At 68.8% G+C, this 19,859-nt stretch overlaps 2 protein-coding genes across 5 annotated transcripts; one reads left to right on the top strand and one right to left on the bottom strand.

Annotated features, from left to right (window-relative positions):
* The first annotated feature begins 765 nt into the window (after positions 1-765).
* On the top strand, positions 766-12,429 carry PTPRN (protein tyrosine phosphatase receptor type N). The gene is made up of 23 exons (XM_072874530.1): positions 766-920; positions 2,589-2,639; positions 2,830-2,943; positions 3,205-3,310; positions 3,436-3,634; positions 3,817-4,141; positions 4,269-4,385; positions 4,514-4,593; positions 4,672-4,958; positions 5,398-5,484; positions 5,637-5,716; positions 5,956-6,020; positions 8,337-8,549; positions 8,676-8,876; positions 8,966-9,113; positions 9,251-9,324; positions 9,623-9,700; positions 9,841-9,960; positions 10,069-10,235; positions 11,319-11,372; positions 11,492-11,556; positions 11,660-11,733; positions 11,832-12,429. The coding sequence occupies exons 1-23, from the start codon at positions 812-814 to the stop codon at positions 11,901-11,903; spliced, it is 2,886 nt and encodes a 961-aa protein (XP_072730631.1). The 5' UTR covers positions 766-811; the 3' UTR covers positions 11,904-12,429.
* A 12-nt stretch (positions 12,430-12,441) lies between these two features.
* DNAJB2 (DnaJ heat shock protein family (Hsp40) member B2) lies at positions 12,442-18,778 on the bottom strand. Of its 4 annotated transcripts, XM_072874533.1 has the most exons (10): positions 18,160-18,318; positions 17,100-17,189; positions 15,988-16,097; positions 15,493-15,546; positions 15,221-15,340; positions 14,950-15,039; positions 14,716-14,821; positions 14,511-14,581; positions 14,012-14,233; positions 12,442-13,026 (listed from the first exon to the last, which is right to left on the bottom strand). In XM_072874533.1, exons 2-10 carry the CDS (start codon positions 17,162-17,164, stop codon positions 13,016-13,018), a joined length of 849 nt encoding a protein of 282 aa, XP_072730634.1. In that variant the 5' UTR covers positions 17,165-17,189; positions 18,160-18,318; the 3' UTR covers positions 12,442-13,015. The 4 variants fall into 4 exon arrangements, with proteins under 4 accessions (XP_072730634.1, XP_072730633.1, XP_072730635.1 ...); XM_072874532.1 differs by lacking the exon at positions 12,442-13,026 and having other exon boundaries at positions 13,721-14,233; positions 15,221-15,337; XM_072874534.1 differs by lacking the exons at positions 12,442-13,026; positions 18,160-18,318 and adding an exon at positions 18,707-18,778 and having other exon boundaries at positions 13,722-14,233.
* Between the last annotated feature and the right edge of the window lie 1,081 nt (positions 18,779-19,859).

Here is a 19,859-nt window from a genome sequence, read left to right as displayed (position 1 = left end):
GCGGGACCTGTTCACCTGCCCACAGCAGCCCCCTCAGTCCCGTGGGGGTGCCGGACGTCCCAGCTAAGGGGCAGAATGCGGCTCTGCCCCCCCCCCCCCCAGGGAGAGCGGGGGGGGGAGGATGTCCCCTGCCTCCTGCAGTGCTGGGGCTGCTCCCGTCGCCGGGGGGGTGGGGGGGCTGAGCCTGCCCTGCTACAGCCAGAGGTGTGCTGCCAGGTCCTGCCTGTGCTGCCAGCCCCAGGGCTGCAGCCGCTCCCCGCTGCCGGGCCCTGCCCCCGGGGGGGGGTGTGTGTGTGTGTGTGTGTGTGTGTGTCCCTGCCCGCCCCCTCCTGCCCGTCCCGGGCGGTGCCGCTGGGCGGGGCTGTGAGGGTGTGGCCCGGTGCTCGCCGCTCATTGGGTGCTTCTCAGGGGCGTGGCCCGCGCGGGAGCCAGTGGGGCCGCAGGGCTGGGAAGGGGCGGGCGGTGAGGGGCGGAGGCGCTGCCGGCGCGGTGGCACACCCCGGGGGGCGTGGCTCGCCTCCAGGGAGGCTGCGATTGGCGCGGTGCTCGGCCGTCTCCCCCCGGGGCGCGACGTAATTGGCCTCGCTCGATAACAGGGGGGCGTGAGCCCGACGTCGGGGGGGGAGGGGAGAGAGAGGCCCGGGTCTCTGATTGGCTGCGGCGCAGGGGGGCGTGGCGCGGCAGCAGTGGGCCGTGCTCCATTGGCGAAGAGGCGGCGGTGGGCGGGGCGCGCGGCGCGGCGGGGCGCCGGTTGGCGGCGGCGGCGGGGGCGCGGCCGGCGGGTGCGCCATGGTGCGGCCGTGAGCGGAGCATGGGGCGGCGGCTCCTCCGGGCGCTCCTCTGCCTCCTTCTCCTGGCCGGCCGCGGGCTGCTGCGGGACGGCGGGGCCTCCGCTACCGCTATCGCCACCGCCGCGCACGGTGAGACCGGCGCCCCGGGCAGGGCGGCGCCCCGGGCAGCGCGGGGGCCGGGGGCGCTTCCCCAGGAGCGGCGGGGCAGGGGGCTCCGGGGCCGGTGCTGTCACCGCTGCCGCGGATGCTGTCACGGCGCGCAGCGGCAGGCCTGGCTCCCGGCGGAGAGCGGGAGAGGGTAGCCCGGTACCGGCACGGCGGGTGCGTCACCGGCACCGGGGGCGCCTCTATCCTGGGGCTGCCGGGCCGGCGGCGGGGCTGGGCCCGGGGCACCCCGCTGGCTGGAGAGTTGCTGCCGCCCCCGGGGCCGGTTGGACGGGGCGGCAGCAGGGCGGTGCTCGCTCAGAGACCCTGCCCCGGGGCAAAGCCGCTGCCTGGGGCTGCCGCAGGGACGGGGAGACCGGGGCAGCGGCCCTGAGCGGCGGCTCCCTCCGGGACCCCGGTGTCCTTTGGCCGCCCTCCGCCGGTGAGCGCGGCCCGGCCCGGGACGCGAGGGCGGGCCGATGCACCTGCTCTCCTCCAGCTCGGCCCGTGCGGCCCCTGCCTGGGGCTCTCGGGGACTCGGGTGCCGCTGTCGGTAGCAGGGCTGCAGCCCCCCCGCACGGCACGGCCCCGGCGGCCGCTGACTCACTACCGGGCGCCCGGGGCTGCTGCGTACATCGTCCTCCGGCGGGCCTCGGGGCGCCGGGACGGGTCCGACCGCACCGCGGGGACGCCGCCGTCTCCGGGAGCAGGCGGGGACGGTGCCGGAGCGGCTGCGGCCGAGCCCCGTCCTGCCCGGGGGAGCCTCCCGGGGCCGGGGCCGCCGCCCCTCCCGGCGGAGCGGGCCGTCCCGGCGGAGGCGGCTGCGCCGCTTCAGCACCGCGGACAGCGCCCGCCCGGCCCCGCCGCCCCGGCCCGGCCCCCGCGCTCCCGCCGCCCCCGGGGGTCGCCCCTCGGCAGCGGGGCCCTGTGCCCCGCACCGGCGTTGGCCCCCGCCCCGGGGGGAGCGGGCCCGGGGGTGCCTGGGTTTCGGGGACCCCCATCGCCACTTGCCCCCTTCCCCCGCGGCGGGCTCGGCGGGCCCCTCCCTCCCCTCCCCCCGGTTGTTTTCTCGTTCCTTCCTCGCCATCCGGGGCTGAGTCATCGCCTGCTGCCGTCTCGCTGCTGACGGTCTTGGACCGAGACGGGGGGGGGGGGGGGAAGAGGAAGGGGGAAGCCGCCCCCTGCCCAAGTGCTGCCCCCCGAAGGGGGTGGAGAGACACCCCATCCCCCCGCTGCATGCGTGGGGTCCCCCTTGCAGGGAGAGTGGGTCCCTGGTGTCGCAGGGTGCAGGGCTGTGTCCCTGCCTCGTAGTGCCACATGTGGGAGGGCAACCGACGTGGTCTTGCAGGTCTCTGCCCCCTCAACCTTCCCTTGCTAACTGCCAGCACCCCAAAAAACTCTAGGCCTCCCCCCGCTCCCCAGAGCCAGGGGCAGTCTCTGTACACAGCCCCCATCTTGGCTTTGAGGAGGGGGGAAGGCTGGCACCGAGGCCCTGCCTTGTGCTACCAGGCTGTTCCCCCCCACCACCATCACCCCATTGCACCCCCGTGGCACTTTCCTGGAGAGTGGGGGTCCCCAAGTAGCTGGTGATGAGCAAACCCCGTTGGAGCCCCCCTTGGAGGCTGTGCTGACCGGCCTGTCTGTCTGTCCCAGGCTGCCTGTTTGACCGGAGGCTGTGCTCCCCCCAGGAGGTGTGCGTGCAGGGTAAGTGGCTAAAAGGGGTGCGGGGACCCCTTCTTCCTTCCCAAGGGGGTGTGGAGGGTGCAGGGCTGCCTTGCAGGGGAACTTGGGGTGCAGTGTGGGGGGGCATGGCAGGAGAAAGGTGAGGCTGTGCCTGGAGACCCTCACCCCGGGGTGTTCATCCATCCGGCCCCGCTGCCTCCCTCTCTTGCAGATGGGCTGTTTGGGCAGTGCCAGGTGGGCTCCGTGCAGGACAGACCCTACTTCCAGGTCACCTCTCCTGTGCTCCAGCGCCTGCAGGATGTCTTGCGGCATCTCATGGCACAAGGTGAAGGGGGGAGCGTGGGGGGGTCACTGTGGCCCTGCAGGGAGGGGGTGTCACGCAGCATTGCCCGGTTGTACTAGGGCCGTCTGGGGTCCTGCTGGCCGCAGGGGCCAGGGTGGGCTGAGGAGGGGTCCAGCTGATTCTAGGAGGAGTGGGGACAAACCCAGGCCATGGGACACGGTCAAGACACCAGGGCGGCCTCCCGTGTGCTCTCCCCATGGTCCCCAGGCCTCGTCCGTGTCTCACAGCCCCCTCCCATGGCAGGACTTTCGTGGCAGGACGACATCACCCAGTATGTGATCTCGCAGGAGATGGAGCGCATCCCCCGCCTCCGCCCGCCACCCGCGCTGGAGCCGGCGGCCAGGGACAGGTAGGGCAGTGCCAGCCTGCGAGCAGAGCCTGGCAGGGCAGCGAGGGCTTTGCCCCCCAAACGGGGCTTCAGGGGGGACCTCCCCCATACCCAGGTGAGTCACCCCAGCGCTGTTTGCCTCTGAGGTTCCTGCCCCTCCGCGGCTCCCCCCAGCGAGCCCCGCTCCCCGCGGACCCCGGCCTGCCAGCGGCTCAGCATCTGGGGCAGCCCCCGCCGCTGCTGCCCTCCCCCCTGGTGCAGCGGTACCTGGAGCACCTCCTGCTGCCCCCCCCGCCCCAGCTGGGCTACGAGGAGGCTCTGCTCAACCCCTACTCCTACCACAAGGTAAGCGATGGGGGCGAGTCCCCCTCTCCCAGGCAGAAAGGTAGAGATGGGCAGGGGGCTGCTGCACTCCCAGCACCCTCCTTCTGCTGGTGCTGGGGTGCCCCAGGCTTGGGGGTGCCCTGCCATGGGGTGGCAGGGGCCCTGTGGGGTTTGACCATGGTGGGTCTGTGTTTCGGTTGTAGTTCGGCTACCAGGACACCGCTCACCAGCTCCCCGGCGGCTCAGCCAGGCAGAGCCCAGAGACCACCTCGCTGCTGGGCCGGGTCCCCACTCAGGCCCTTTTTGGGGCCGGCCCTGTGCCCTCCTACGGCGGGCAGCCAGGAACGGACGGGGGGCATCTCTTCCAGGACTTGGGCATGCTCTCCCTGCCCAGAGAGAAAGCCAGCCGCCCGGACCCTGCTGGCACCAGGCTCCAGCACAGCTTGCGGCTCCCCGGTGACTACAGGGACATGGAGGAGAGGGAGCAGCCAGTGCCCCTGGCCGCCCAGCCACCCCCTGCACAGACGGGTACTGTGTCCTTCAGCCAGGGACCAGCCCTCATCCCCATCCTGCCTGCACAGCTGCGTTCCTGTCCCTGGCCCGTGATCCCCGTGTGGATGCAGGGCATCCGACCTGATGCTGCGTCCTCTTGCAGACGCTGCCCTGAAGAGACTGGCCTCCCTCCTGGCCAGCTATGGCCTGGGACTGCCGGAGCTGAGCCCCCAGCAGCTGAGCAGCCTCTCCACCCTCCTCCAGCTGCTCCAGAGCTCTGGTGAGCAGGGCACAGGGACGGGGCGGGCAGGGACTGGCAGCAGTGGGTGCCAGCACTCCCTGTTTCGGGTTAGGGGATGTTGCCTCTCAGGGCGGGTGCTGCAGGACCTCTGTCTCTTTCCTTCCCAGGTGTTGCTGGCCCCGAAGTGCCCACAGGGAAGCGGGTGGTTTTGCAGCAGGGTGGTGCTGGAGGAGGTGCCACACTGCAGGTGGGATGGGGGGGGAGGGGGACATCGCCCCCAGGGCTCTCCTTAGGGGTCCCAGCTCCTCCCTTTCCCTCCCTCCAGGTGTCGGAGGGGGACATGCAGCATGGAGAGGATCCAGTGCCCCCTTCCTCCACAGTGCCACCCCCCAAAATCCCAGCCAGCAGCTCTCCAGGGGATGGGCTGAGGAGCAGGGCAGCGTCCTCGCCAGCACCGCGGGCAGAGCCGCAGCGGGGACACGGTGGGGACACGCTCAGCCCCGGGAAGCTGATTGCGGTGGAGAAGAAGAGCTACACGGAGGCGAAGGACGGTGGGGCACAGCGGGGCACCCGGCCACCGGATGAGTACGGCTACATCGTCACGGACCAGAAGTGAGAGCTGGGGGTCGGGTGTGGGGGTGTGTGTGTGCGGAGGGGCTGTATCTCCCCCGGCCAGCTGTCATAGCTTCCTGTGCTCAGCTGAGCCTGTTTGGGTGTCCAGTGGGGTAAGCTCCCCCATCCCCTTCCACCCACAGCCCTTATCCCACCCCAAAGCCTTCCTCTCAGCCCACGCCCAGGCTAGAGCTCACTGCTGCAGGACGAGAGACTGGGAGAGGCTCAGCCAAGTGTTTGCACAACTACCTCCGTGCACACTCGTGCAAGGGGGGGTCAGCTCACCTCCATCACCACGCGTCCCCGTGCTCTGCCTTACCTCCTGCCCCTGCCCACCCTGACAGCCCTCACTCCATGCCTGCCCTCCCCTGGCTGCAGGGACCGTGGGATCTCCCCTTGCTCCCACCACCCGCTCCTCACCCTGCCGCTGTCCCCACAGGCCCCTGGGGCTGGCCGCTGGCGTGCGGCTGCTGGAGCTCCTTGCCAAGCGCCTCCACCTCTCCACAGCCAGCTTCATCAACATCAGGTGAGGGGAGCTGGGCCGTGGGGTGCTGCTGTCGCAGCCCTGGCTGTGCACAGCTGCCCCGAGCGGGGGGCCAGGAGGAACCGGGCTGTGGTGGGGATGGGGAGGGGGTCTGTGCTCCCCGGTCTCATGCTGTGTCTCCCCTTCCCCGGCAGCGTCGTGGGCCCTGCGCTCACCTTCCGCATCCGGCAGAACCCCCAGAACCTCTCACTGGCGGACGTGGCCAACCAGGCTGGTGAGTTGGGCAGGGATCCCTGTGGTCCTGCCCCCCTTTCCTCCCCCAGTTGTGGGGTGCCCCTTCTCAGGGGCCGGGAAGAGGAGGCTCCCACCATACGTCCCAGTGCCGTTGGCTGAACTGGGGAGCTGGCGTGGGGTGGGCAGCTGTCAGGGATATCCCTTGGCTCTGTCTCTGGGGGGGGGGGTCTCTTGGGTCGAGGAGCAGCACCCCTCTAACCAGCTCTTCTCCATCCACAGAGCAAGTGAAGGCAGAGCTGGAGGCAGAGCTGGGCCTGAAGATCGTGCAAACAGGAGTGGGAGAGGTAGGAGCAAGGCATGCCCATCCCTCGGGGCTGGGGTGGCCGGGGACAGGGCAGTGGGGGTGCTGCCGCCAGGTACAAGCCAGGAAGCACTATGCCCCAGCCCTGGGGTGCAGGGGTCTTCGTGAGCAAGCCATCCCCGTGGGTCTGTGAGGCAGCTGGGGAGCAGAGGGCTCTGGGCAGCGTTTGGGCTACTGTGTTGGAGACAGACAGGTTATCTGGGACGGGCCGGAGCAGGACCACTCCAGTGACCCCCTTCCACCTGGCAGCGAGATGCTTCCCAGCCTCCTGCACTCCCAGGGCACTCCGATCTTTCTAAAACAAAAGCTCTGCAGGGTTTGAAGGCAATTTGGGAGGGTGTCCCAGGGGCTTTCCCCCCTCCCTCCAAGACTGGGGGGCTGCAGGCTGCACCCTGCAGGACTCATCCTCAGCCTTGCCTCCCTCTAGCCTAGGCACCCCATCCTGGCTGTGGCTTGGGTACCCCGACTGTGCCCAGAGCACCCCAGAGACCATAGCTAGGCAGGCAAAATGCCATAGTGCCCCCAGGGCATGGCAAAGCAGCTGAAGGCAGGGATGGAGCGGGAGCCATCATCTGCTTGGAAAGGGGCTCCCCCTCCTGGGGATCCCCAGGAACCGTCTCCTGGGGGGGAGCGGGGGCTGGAGATGGGGGACCGAGCCTGGCTCCTGTGTCTGCAGCCTGGGGAGGGGAAGCGGTGCAGCACATCCCCAAGCCGGGGTCTGTTTCCCACCCTCCTGCTCTGTGGCAGTAGCTGTGGGCAGGGAGGAAGGAAGGGGGGACCTTGGAGGAGGCAGCCATGGAGAAGGGGTGGCCTGGCCACCGAGGCAACCTGTCTCCATCAGCAACATGTGGAGTGTCTCTATGGCAATGCCTTTTGATGTGGCAAGTGGCAGGAGCTGGGAGAGATGGCAGAGATGACGGAGCTGGAGCTCGGGGGAGGTTGAAGGAGCTTTGCAAGCCCTCTTCTGCATGGATGTCCCCGGTCCAGACCAGCTTGTGCTTTTCCTTCATCCCCACCTCGGGCTCTGAACTCGGAGACTGGTGCAAGATCTGGGGAAGGAGGGATGTAGAGAGGCAGGGGGACAGCAAGGCCAGGGCAGGCCTTGAGAGGGCAGTCCCTTCTGTCCCCCCAGCCCTGCTGAGGTCTCCAGACCTTCTGACACCTCCAGGGGCTTTGGTGCCCCGGGGAGCTGGGAGGTGCTGGCCCTGGTGGGTACCCCTGGCTGCAGGGCTGGCTGGGCCCTGGCAGCAGTCAGACTGGTCCCCAGGCACTGGGGCTAGTGAGGCTGGGGGTCAGGCGGCAGTGGGGACCCCTGGGGTGGGGGCATCCCCAGGCGATGATGGTGATGACGTAGGTGACAATGACGCAGTGTTCTCTCGGTAACCTCATCAGGCTCGTGGCCAATGGGAGGCCGTGGCAGTGAGGTAATGCTGGGCTCTGGCGCCTCATTGGGCATAGGGTATTTGGTGGCGGTGATGCCCCAGCATCCCTGTGCTGTCCTAGGACCTGGCTGGCAGGGGAGCAGCATCCTGATCACTAGCGGCTCTGGGACAAGACCCTGGGACTGGCACGGATTTGGCTGTCCCCCCCAGCCACAGGGAAGGAGCCCTGGAGGCGCTGCCTGCAAGGTGGCAGGGGCTGCTCTGTGTCCTAGCTGAGGAGAGCGATGGGGAGGACCTGCCCCCAGCCACCGCAACTGGGAAAGCACCAGCCCTCTGGCAGTGCCGGCACATCCCCCCCGTGTCCTGCCGTGGAGCAGTGGCCACAGGGGAGAGCCAAGCCCCATTTGGGGAAGTCCTCTGGGAGCAGCAATTGCTGCCCTGGACCCAGCGCTGCAATGGCCCATCCTTTGCCTTTAACCCCTTGGGGCAAATCCAGCCCTTGCTGACCTCCAGCTGGGCAGGAGCTCATTGAACCCGAGCTCCGTGGGGCTACTGCCTGCCCTGGAGGGGGGGCAGCCCGGGCTGGGGCTGCCCTGGGAAGCAGCCCTGGGTGCTGGGAGCAGGGGAGCAGCAGGTCGCTGCTGCCTGGGCTTGGCCAGACTCTGCCGCCTCCTGCAGCCCCAGGGACACGAGTGTGAGCAACGCCCCGTGCGACGCACAGGTGGGTGCACCGTGCCGCACCCCAGTGACACCAGCTCTGCCCCAGCTGAGGGTGCTGGGAGAATCAGTGCAGCACCGAGTGCCCTTGCTCTGTTTTAGTCCCCAGCAACCCCAAATGTGGTGCAGCATGGGGTCTCTACCCCCCCCCAGCCCCATGCAGATGCCCCCCGCTAACCTTTGCACGGCTCTGCCCCCAGCGGAACGAGGCTGCTGCCTACTCGCACCCATCCCGCTTCGGGGATGGTTTCCACTCGGTGCTGCTGACCTTCATCACGCTGGCCTGCGTGGCAGGCATCGCCATCGCAGCTGCCGCAGCCTTCTGCCTCCGGCGCCATGCCAAGCAGCGGGAGAAGGAGCGCCTGGCTGCCCTGGGGCCCGAGGGTGCTGCCGACACCACCTTTGAGTACCAGGTACCCCCACGGGATGCGGAACCCTGCAGGATGCGGCACCGCTGTGTCAGCATTGCTCAGGGTGCACGGGGCTGCCCTACGGCAGCGCTGTGGCTGAGGGACAGGGCTCTTGCTGGGGTCCCCCAGGAGCTGTGCCGCCAGCACATGGCTGCCAAGTCTCTCTTTGGCCGCGCCGAGGCACCGGCGGAGACCTCGCGGGTCAGCAGCGTCTCGTCCCAGTTCAGCGACGCCCCGCAGCCCAGCCCCAGCTCCCACAGCAGCACGCCCTCCTGGTGCGAGGAGCCCGTCCAGTCCAACATGGACATCTCCACTGGACACATGATCCTGGTGAGCCAGCCTGGCAGGGTGGCAGCCCCCCTCCCGGGCCCCCTGTGTACCCCCCTGCTGCCGGGCTGACCCCTGTCCCTCTGCCCCAGGCTTACATGGAGGACCACCTCCGCAACCGGGACCGGCTGGCCAAGGAGTGGCAGGCTCTCTGTGCCTACCAGGCTGAGCCCAGCGTCTGCTCCATTGCCCAGAGCGAAGCCAACCTGAAGAAGAACCGCAACCCCGACTACGTGCCCTGTGAGCATCCCGGGACCGGCTCCCAGGACCGTGGCAGGATGGGCACAGGGATGCTTGGGGCCATGGCAGGCTGCAGCATGGGCTTGCCCCCAGCTCCCCTGGGCACTCGCCACATCCCCTGGCCTCTGTTTCTGCAGATGATCACGTGCGGATCAAGCTGAAAGCCGAGAGCAACCCGTCCCGCAGCGACTTCATCAACGCCAGTCCGATTGTGAGTGATCACCGGGGACTCCTGCCCTGCCACCCCACTCTGTGATGTGCTCAGCCCCGGCGAGGCTCTCGCTCTGGGATGGAGCTGGATTGAGCTCACATCCCTGTGGGCTATGGATGTGAGCAATGTGCCTGCCCCATTGCTCAGACGTGGTTAAAAGTCATTTCCCTCCTGGCTGCGGCACCTGAAGCTCCCTCCCCAGCCCTCCCATCACCCCTGGAATATCCCCCCGCTCCTCCCAGTGTCACCGATCCCTGGCCGAAGAGCATGCAGTCTGACACCCCCTTTCCCGCTCCAGATCGAGCACGACCCACGGATGCCAGCGTACATTGCCACGCAGGGGCCGCTGTCCCACACTATTGCTGACTTCTGGCAGGTGGGTGTCACCCGGCTGTGCCAGCCCATTGGGGTCCCTCTGGGTGCTGCCCACCAGATGGGTCACAGCAGCTCGGCCACCCTCCTGCCTGGGCTGTCGTCCAGTGGTGACACCCCCACCGCCCCATGCCTTGCCCGCAGATGGTGTGGGAGCACGGCTGCACGGTCATCGTCATGCTGAGCCCACTGGCCGAGGACAGTGTCAAGCAGTGTGACCGCTACTGGCCGGATGAAGGCTCCTCTCTCTACCACATCTACGAGGCAAGTGTGGCTGGTAGCCTGGGGCAAGGAACATCCTCCAGCCCCTGTCCCCCCAAGCGCAGCCCTCCTGCCCGGCACTGATGCCCACCGGCTGCCTCTCTCGGTCAGGTGAACCTGGTGTCGGAGCACATCTGGTGCGAGGATTTCCTGGTGCGCAGCTTCTACCTGAAGAACGTGCAGTCGCAGGAGACCCGCACCCTGACACAGTTCCACTTCCTCAGCTGGCCGGCCGAGGGCATCCCTGCCACCACCCGGCCCCTCCTCGACTTCCGCAGGTGAGCGCCCACCTAGCGCCATGCCAGCCCCCGGGGAGCCAGCGGTGGTCCTGGCCGCAGGGGACTGATGGGCGAGGACATCGCTGCTGGTGTGATGAGGGTCATGGCCATGGCATGGACTGGCTGGGGGGACAAGGGGCTGCTGTGCATGGGGAGGAGCAGAAGAACCAGGTTCTGGCCAGCTTGGGATGAGGCTCAGCAGAGCTTGGTGGGCAAGAAACCTCCAGCTGAGGTTGCCAGGGCTCTCCAGCCTTCATGGGGAAGGTGGGAAAGTGCTCTTCCCCAGAGCTGGCATGGGGGACAGCACTGCCTGGCACCCTCCCCAGCCATGGGGGAGAAGAAATCCCCAGAGCCAGCCTTGAATAGCTGTGACCCATTGCTCCCTATGCCCTATGGCCAGCAGTGGGTCCCCAGCCAGCCCACTGAGAGGGCTGTGGGGCTGGGGCTGCTCCCGGGAGGTTTGCAGGCAGCGCCTGCTGGGGTCTCGGGGTCCCTGGGTGGTGGTAGGCTCCTGACAGGGGCTGGCCGGTCACTGTCCCCAGGCCGTGTGGGGCCAGGGACCCTGCTTAGGGCAGTGGGGGATCCCCAAGCACATCGCCCTCCTCTCTGCCCTGCTCACGCTCTCTCTGCCTCTCTGTCTGTCTCTGTCTCTCTCTCGCAGCTGCCGGCGTCATTTTTGTGATTTGCAGCTAGTAATCTGGCTCCAGTTGCATAGTCACAAAAGTGATCGTTGGCAGCCGTGCCTGCTGCATGGAGCATGTCGGGAGCCCTGCCGGCGCCTGGCCCCCAGCTTCGTGCCCCACCGGACCAGAGCTGCTCCCTTGGGGGTCCTGCCACTGCTCCCCTCCTCGGGCTGGGCACCCAAGAAGCTGGGCTCCTCTCCCTGCCCCGGCCCCTTTCCACCCATGGTCCCTATCCCATACCCAGCACCACGGGGGAGGCAGGAGGAGCCATGTGCTGGACCCCCAGGGCCACATCATGGGGTGCCCGCTGCCCCCCCGGCTCGGCACAGCGAGGGGCACCTAGCGCAGCCTTGTCCCTGGCATGGCGGGGCACTGACCTGCTCCCTCTGTGTCCTTGCAGGAAGGTGAACAAGTGCTACCGGGGTCGCTCCTGCCCTATTATCGTTCACTGCAGGTACTGCTGGGGATGGAGGCGGGGGGTATGGGCTGGGGGGTGGCTGCAAGGCTGGGACTTGCTGGCCAGCACCAGTTCCTGGAGCCTGTCCCCCTGGTCCAAGCATCTGCGTCTTGCAGTGATGGTGCAGGCAGGACCGGGACGTACATCCTCGTCGACATGGTCCTGAACCGAATGGCCAAAGGTAGGTGCAGGGCTGCACCGCTTCTGCCCTGTCCAGGGGCTGCGGGATCGTGTGCTCGGCCCGTGGACCCCCCTCCTAGCGCCCTTCTCCCCCTCTGCCCCAGGGGTGAAGGAGATAGACATAGCTGCTACGCTGGAGCACATCCGAGACCAGCGGCCTGGCATGGTGCAGACCAAGGTACTCCCTGAACTGGGGATCCCCTCCCTCCCTGAGCACGCACAGCCCTGGGACTGGGCTGGCAGGGCCCCTCATGCCCCCCTCCTCTGCTCCCCTAGGACCAGTTTGAGTTTGCACTGACGGCCGTGGCTGAGGAAGTAAACGCCATCCTGAAGGCGCTGCCGCAGTGATGTCAAGGAGCCCTCCCCTCTCGTCTTCCCCCATGCCCCCCTGGCTTCGCGCGCTCTCCTCACCCTGCCCGTGGGGCTGCTCTCCCTGTAAAATGCTGTATGTGCTGCTGGCTCTATTTCTGCCCCCCCGTCCTCCCTGTCCCCCTCCCCAGGGACACTGGGCTCAGCCCCTCTGCGTGTAGGGCACAGAACCGCATCCCATCCACTGCTACCGCACAGGGCTCGTGTCCCCTATCCCCTGCAGAAGAGGCGACCAGGCGATGGTGCTGGGAGTTGGCTGTGGGGCCCCCCCAGCTGCTCCCTGCACCCCAACCTGGTGGTCCTGTGCCAGCTCCCTCCCTGTGCCCCTGCAGGGGGCAGGAGTGGGCAGGGGTCCCCCACGGTTGGGGGGAGCACGGGGTGCAGGGAGGCCTGGCCCAGCCCGAGGTTCCCTCCATGTGCTCCCCGCCTTGTCACTCGAGCAGAAGAGAAATTTCTAGAGAAATATAATTTTGTATCTTGATGTGAATAAAGTTCTCGTGTCGCATTCGTGCAGCTGCAGCCAGGCCTCTGACTGTGTGTGTATGGGGGGGCACAGGGAGTCCTGTTTTCCCACCCCCGCTGCAGGAGCACAGCCTGCACCCCACAACCACCAGACAAGTGCAGCTGGGCCTGGGCCCCCCCCTTGCCTGCAGCCCCCAGCCTAGAGACACCCTGCAGGCAGCAGCTACTGCAAACAGGTTTATTGACGGATGTCAGCAGAAGGGGGTCAGGGAGGGGGGGCTGCAGCGAGGAGGGGGGCAGAGCCCAGCCCCGCTGGCTGAGCCCAGCCATGCTGCCCCTCACTGCTTGCCGCCAGCACCCCCAGCAGCCTAATCTACGGCAACCCCCTGCCAGCCCCCTCCCCTCCAGCCCCCCATCACCACCCTCCCCACCACCTCATGGGGCCCAGGGCATCTCCCCCCAGCCCCAGGTATTGCTCTGCCATAAGCCCTGTTGTGCCCCCCCGCCACGTCCCACGGAGCCAGAGGGTGCTGGGGGGGAGGGGGTGGCCGTGCAGGGACAAAGCGGAGTCCTGGCTGGGAGAGCCTCCGTGAGCGAGCAGGCGTGCGCGGTCCCCGGGCGCAGCAGCCTCAGAACACACCTGGGGAGACAAGCAGAGGGGGGAACACAACAGCACCCGTGAAACCCTCCTTGGCCCAGGGCTGGGGAGGGAGGGAGGGAGGGAGGGAGGCAGGAAGGTCCCAGGAGGAGGAGGAGGAGAGCCAAGGCAGGACCACAGGCAACAGTGAGGGTGGGAACACCTGTGAGCATCACCGAGGGCCACTGCTGCTGTGGGAAGCAGGGAGGGACAGTGCCCTGCAGGCTATGCAAGGCGTAGGGAAGGGGGTGACAAGGCAGGGTCTGCAATGCGGGGAACAGGAGGAGGAGGAGGAGGTACAGGCAGGAGCGACAGCATCCAGAGGGGAGAGACAGACACAAGGCACGAAGCAGAGCCCACGTGCGCACCCCTCCTTGCAAGGATGGAGAGCCCGACCCAGTAGTCCCCAGCCCAGGCAGGGGCAGGCAGCAGCCAGGGAGGCACCGGCTGGAGCCCCTGCCCATCTGCAGGGCAGGCAGGCAGAGAGGAGCAGGCAGAGCCGGGGCATGCCTGCCCGCGGGCACCCTGCGCTTCCTGGAGCCAGGGCAGGGAGCTGCCCCTCTTCCTGGGACCCCACCAAGGGCCCCTCTTCCAGCCACAACCCCCAACTCTGGCAGCCCCCCCCACCCCGGGGTGCCACCAGCCACCCACCAGCCACCCACCCACCTGAGCAGCAGCAAGGAGGCAAGGTAGGAAAGACCCCCCCTCCCTTGCTGGGGAAGGCAGGAGCCAAGCCCCAGGCAGCGAGCCCCCACCTCCCCTTTCCTCTCCCTGCCTCACAGGGGGGCACACCCCCAGCCCCAGGCTCAGAGCAGGGGGCAGTGCCACTGCTTTGCTTTGGGGGCAGATTCGTGCCCCACTGCAGCAGGGCTGCCAGCCCCTGGAGGCTCCCGCTCCGGCCCCCCCCGGGGACCGCGGGCTCTGCGGGCGGAGGACAGGGTGCCAGGGCTGCCCCCCGGTGCCGGCAGGGCACCGGGGCCGTGCCCACCTGCTTGGTGGTGCCCCGTGGCCTCCATCTCGGAGAGGCTGTAGGCCATGGCCAGCTGCAAGTCCTCATCCTCATCCTCGCTATCCGTGTAGAGGCAGACAGGCGAGGAGCTCGGGGGCCGGTGCGGGGCAGGCGGCGGGGGCGAGGGGGGCCGCGGGCTGGGGAAGGCTTGCTGCTCCCGCCGGCTCAGCTCTAGCCCCAGCGCCATGTCGTCAGGGACTCCTGTGGGGACAGGGACAGGGACAGGGGCAGGGGACGGGGATTGTGTCCGCTCCAGCTCCCCAGAGCTGGCACAGGGCCCCAGCAACTCCTGCCCACCCCACCAATCCTCCACAGCAGAGCCCCAAACCAGGGCCGACCAGGGCTCAGCCCAAAACCAAGCCTGGATGCAGCACCCCCCCAGCCACCCCAAAGGAGCAGAGGGGTCCCCAAAGGGAAAGGGTGCTGGGAGGTGGTCCTGCCAGACCCCAACAAGTCGGTCCATGGTGCCGCTTCTCACCATCGATGTGGATCGACTTCAGCTCCCCGTCCTCCTCCACTTCCACCCGCTCCCGCCCGTTCTCAATAATCCTGCAGACAGACAGACAGACAGATGGACAGTCAAGGGCCAGGCAGCCAGAGCATCGCAGTGGCAAGCTGCGAGGTCCAAAGGCCTGCCGATGAGGGGGGTCCATGGGGGCAAAGTGGGCCGGCACTGCCCTCACCGCTTGGTGGTGATGCGCCTGCCATTAACGAAGGTGGTGGAGGTGGAGACAGAGCGGAAGCCCAGCCCTGCATCAGCGCCAGAGCTGAAGGACGAGGCGAAGAAATCTGGAGAAGGGAGCGACAAGGTCAGTGCCAGGGTGGGGGGCATGAGGAAGGCAGGGGACAGACCCTGCGCAGGCAGACACGGTGTCCCAGGACTCCCCTGCCAGGTAGGGGCTGCCAGCATCTCCTACCTGAGGATCCTGGGAAGGAGGAAAAGAAGTGGCCTCCCCCGTGGTGCCGTGGACCAGGTCCTCGCAGCTCAGAGAAGGGCAGCATCTCATCTGGAAGACAGGGAACCCCCCGTCAGCATCACCCTCACAGCTTGGTGAGCCAGACACAGAGCACTGCCATGGGGATCCCCCCTGGGGCTGGCTGCACACCCTGTCCTCAAGCCCAGCTGCTGCCCTGGGGACAGAGAGGTGCCCCAGAGCCAGCCCCCAGCCCCCCCCGCCCCGCACACACCAAAGAAGTCAGCGAAGGGGTCTCGCCCGCCGAAGAACTCCCGGAAGACGTCGTGAGCGCTGCGGAAGGTGAAGGTGAATTCGGGGGCCCCAGCATCGGCCCTGGAGCCTCCCGGTCCTGCTGGAGGGAAGAGGCTCAGAGTTAAGTGGAGCCCTGGGTGGGAACCCCCCGAAGGGCAGGGAGCCCCAGGGGGCGCAGACCCACATGGGGTCTTCAGATGGGGCCGTATCCAGAGCTGCACTAACCCCCCATGGCCCCAGTTGCCCACTCACCGGCCCCCATGAGTCCATCCTTGCCGTAACGGTCGTAGACATCGCGCTTCTGCTCTGGAAGAAGAGAAGGGGTTGCAGGGAAGCCGGCTGCCAGGCATGGGGCCGGGAGCGGCAGCACAGGCAGAAGCACTGATGCTTCCCCCTGGCCAAGGGAGGTGCAGAACAGCAAGAGGAGGAGGGCAGCACGAGCCCCCACCGCACCAGCACTGCTCCCAAACCCAAGCTGGGGCACCAGGTGAGGATGCGCAAGCCTCAGCCCTGCTGGGGAGACCTCATCCTGGAGGCGAGCACCCCAGCATCTCTTCCAAGAGCCATTTCGGGAGATGTGTGGAGAGATAACCAAACCCCACAAGCCAGGCGGTAAAGCTGGAGGGACCTACTGCCTCCTGGGGACGTCCAGGGATGCCACCCAGGTGACCCCCGCAGCAGGACACCCCAGGGGGAGCAGCCCCAAGGGCTGGGGAGGACACACGAAACAGCACCATGGCCTCTTACTGTCTGACAGCACTTCGTACGCCTCAGCAATCTCCTTGAACCTCTGCTCGGCATACTCCTTGTTGTCTGGGTTTTTATCCGGGTGCCATTTCAGCGCAGCTTTCCTGTACCTGCACAGACGGGCAGTGATGGGGCATGCAGCAGCCCTTGGGCGGCAGGGGCTCCCGCGCCAGCAACCCCCCTCTGAGCACATGCCTCCGACCCCGCGGGCAGGGGCACCCCGAGCCCGCTTCACCCAGCACCCTACAGCCTCAGGCATCAAACGGGAGGTTCCTGGACTGGTTCAACTCCCAAGCAAATATTTGTGGCATGACCCCAGCCTGGACCTGCCCCAGCTGCCCTCGGCAGCAGCTCCGGACAATGCTCACAGGTTTGCTCCGGAGCCTTCCGGGGCTCCGCCGTGGACGTGCACAGACCAGGGGATGCTGGGGGGCTCCTGGGGCCAGGCGAGCACCAGCAGCCCCTTCCTCCCACCCGCAGCTAGCTGGGGTTAAGCCAGGCTGCCCAGCTTCTCTCACCCACTCTTAGGAACCTCCATCCCCCCAGGCAAGCCACCGCTCCACACCTATTCCCCCCGAGCGATGCCTCACCCCAGCAGGAGCAGCAAGGCCTCGGCAGGGTGCCAGGCAGGAGCTGCAGGAGGCTCTGCCGGCCCCCGGGGCTCCCCTGCAGTGCCTGGGGCACAGCACCGGACCTGCCAACGGGCCCGGTCCCCGCACCCGGGGACACGCTGCTCCTCTCCCCGTGAGCTCCAGCCCCCTGACCCTGACACCAGCAGAGCCCCTGTGCCCCAGCCCTCGGCCATCCCCGCACCCCCTGGCAGAGAGAGGGGATGCCTCCAAACCCCAGCGGGACCCACCTCCCGCCTCCATCCCCAGCCCCGGGCTGAGAGCCGGGACAAAGGGACCAAACCCCACCAAGAGATGCCTTTGTGCGGCAGCGAAGCCCGGCCCCGCTCTGGCCTCCGCACAAAGGAAACAAAGGCTGGATTGTCACCTCCGGAGCTGGGCCCTGTCCCCACCGGCCCCGCGGGGAGCCCCCGCCTCGCTGGCGCCGGGTAAGGGGGGCGGGGGGCGGGGTGGCTGGGGCTGCTCTGCCCGGTGGGCACTTACGCCTTCTTGATGTCCTCGGCGGTGGCATTGCGGCTCACCCCCAGCGCTTCGTAGTAGTCCACCATGACGTGTGGCTGTCCCGCGGGGTCACTGCGGGGGGGGAAAGGCAACGTCAGGGGGTCCACAGGCGCAGCCTGGCAGCGCGGGGTGCGAGAGAGCAAGGGCGGGCTGCCCTGCCCTCCCCAGGCGCCCCGGCCCTCCCACAGGTCCCCCCGAGAGCAGCTCGGTAGCAACCCCACACACGGCTCCCCAGCACCCTGCCTGCGCCTCGGCCACACGGATGCACGCACAGCCCCAGCCGGGCCCCCTTGCTGCTGCCGTGCCGCCGTCCCACCCGCATCACCCCGACTTGCCCAAGCAAGGGGACAGGGACCCTCGCTGCCGGCCCCCCTGCTCTGCCCCGCTCCCCGCCAGCTGCCCCAGCTCCCCTCCCGTCCCCCCCGGAGGGCTCTGTCCGGAGGCGGGGGGGAGGCAGCGGGAGCAGCCCGCTAAGGTGCTTAGCGCCTGGAGCGGATTAAGGGCTCAGCGGGGACCCTCCCCGTCCCCGGGCACCCCGGGGCACTTCGACCGGCCGACCCGCTCCGGATCGGGGACGGGAGCGGGATGCCGCCGCTCCAACTCCCCCGACCCCGGGGTGCCGACCCCCCCTCCGGTACTCGCCCCCCGCCCCCGCTGCCCGGGCGCATCAGCTGACGGGGAGGGCGGCGCTGGCACCGGCACCAGTCCGGCACTGGGAGCGCGGCGGGGCGGTGCCGCCGGGGACCGCCCCCCCCGGCCCGGCTGTAAACACGGCGTTCCCGGGGCTGCCCGGCCCGGCGCTGCTGCTGGAAGTTTCCGGGCCCCCCCGCCTCCGCCGCTACCGGCGGGCAGCCCTGGGCTGCGGTCAGCGAATCTAGGCCACCGGGAGGGGCGTGGGCGGCAGCACGGGAAGGGACCGCACCGGACCGGCCCCGCTGCCCCCGTGCGCCGCTTCCCCGGTGCGCCACCCTCCCCCGCTCCCCGGTGCCCCCTTGCGCCCCGCTCCCCCCGCACGTCCCCGCCGCCCCGATCCGCCGCCCACCTGAGTGCCGCAGCCGAGCCCTCCCCGCCCGCCCCGGGCCGCCCGCGGCCGGTGTCGCGCGTCGCCCCCGCCCGGGCCGCCGCGGGGCCTGGAGGCGGGCTCCGCTGGCCGACGAGCGGCGGCTGCAGCCAACCGCGACGCCGCCGCCTCGTGACGTCACGCGCTCGCCTTTCAGGCGTGTGAGGTCATAAGGAGGCGTGCGTGAACGCGGAGCGGGGCGCCGCCGCCGCCCGGCCCCCCTTCCAGTCCCCGTAGCGCTGGAGGGGCCTGGCCGGGGGCTCCCGCGCCCCGCCAACCCCCAGCCCTGCCGTGCGCTGGCCGGGCCTCCCCCGGGCAAGCCTCCCCCGGGCAAGCCTCCCGGGGGGAGCGGGGCCGGATTGCGTGGGACCCTCCCGGGCGCTGCGGGAAAAGCAGGCGGCGGTGGGAGCGCCCGGCAGGGTCTGCCTGCCTCTGGCTGCGCCTCGGGACCCGGCGCTCCGCCCCGGCTCTCCCCGGGGCTGCGTGTGCGCCCGGCGGCAGCCCCGGCGCGGGGGGGGGGGGCACTGACCTCGCTCGCCAGCCCCAGCGGTGCACACCGGGGCACGGCCACCGCCCCGGGGCAGCCCCCGGGCTCCGCTTGCCCCGGCCTCCTGCCGAGTCAGCTGCCCGGCCGGTCCCTGCCGGAAACGCCAGCGGGAGGGGACGGCGGGAGGGGACAGCTGGGGTGACTCAGCGCTTTGCCCAGGCCGTCCCGCCGGGCGGGAGGACGAAGGGGTGCAGCCTGCCAGGCTGGCGGGCACAGGACCCTGCCAGGAGCCCGGGCTGCCTGGCACCGCTGTGGCCCCGGCAGAACATCACCAGCCCTGCGCCCTCCGCAGCCCTGCTCACACAGAAGGCAGGTGGGAGCAGCCAGCCGCCCCGAGCACCCGGGTGCCCAGGCGCAGGGAGCACCGGGGCTCCGGGGATGGCCGTGCACAGGGAGCTTTGCTGTGGACTGTTCCTCTGCACGGCCCCTGCCTGGGCAGTCCCCGCAGAGCGGCTGCTCTCACCCATCCTCAGGGTCATGGGCAGACTCGAGGCCACTCACCTGCACACGCGAACCCGTCCTGGCCGTAGAGATCATACTATTCCCTCTTGCTGTCTGGGTGGGAGAAGGAGGGAGCCTGGTGTCTCTGCAGGGCCAGAGCCTTCTGGACACCCCACCACCCCTGCACTGCAGCTGGGGTGTCTTCCTCACGTCCTGCAAATCCCTAGCTGGGAAGCCTGGCAAACTTTCCCAGTGCCGCTTTACGCGGCACGCTGGGGAGACCCGGGCATTGAGACAGGCCATTCCCAGCGCTCCTCAGGGACCGGTTTCAGGTCAGCCATCCCCATGAAGAGCCCTCCTCAGTGATGAGCCGTGGGCCTGGGTGAGCACTGGGATGGGTGAAATGCCAAGGGCATCTCCTGTGCCAAGGGGCATCTCCTCTCCAAAGGATGGGGGACCCATCCCCTGCCGTCAGACAGCACTTGGTGATTTCCTTGAGTGACTGCTTGGCGTATTCCCTGTTGTTGGGGTTTTTTTTCCTGGATGCCATTGCAGCGCTGCCCTCCTGTACCTACCTGCTCAGGAGCAGGGAGTGGGCTCCCTGGGGTGGCTGTCCCCGGCCAGGGTGCCCTCTCGCTGGCTGCCAGGGTCTCTGATTTGGCCTATCTGCCCAGCAATGGGTGCAGGGCTGGCC

Source organism: Ciconia boyciana, chromosome 10 (genome assembly GCF_034638445.1).
Source record: "Ciconia boyciana chromosome 10, ASM3463844v1, whole genome shotgun sequence".
NCBI classification, from domain to species: Eukaryota; Metazoa; Chordata; class Aves; order Ciconiiformes; family Ciconiidae; genus Ciconia; species Ciconia boyciana.
Note: the sequence above shows the minus strand (reverse complement) of the source record. Positions and strands in the feature narration are given on the sequence as shown.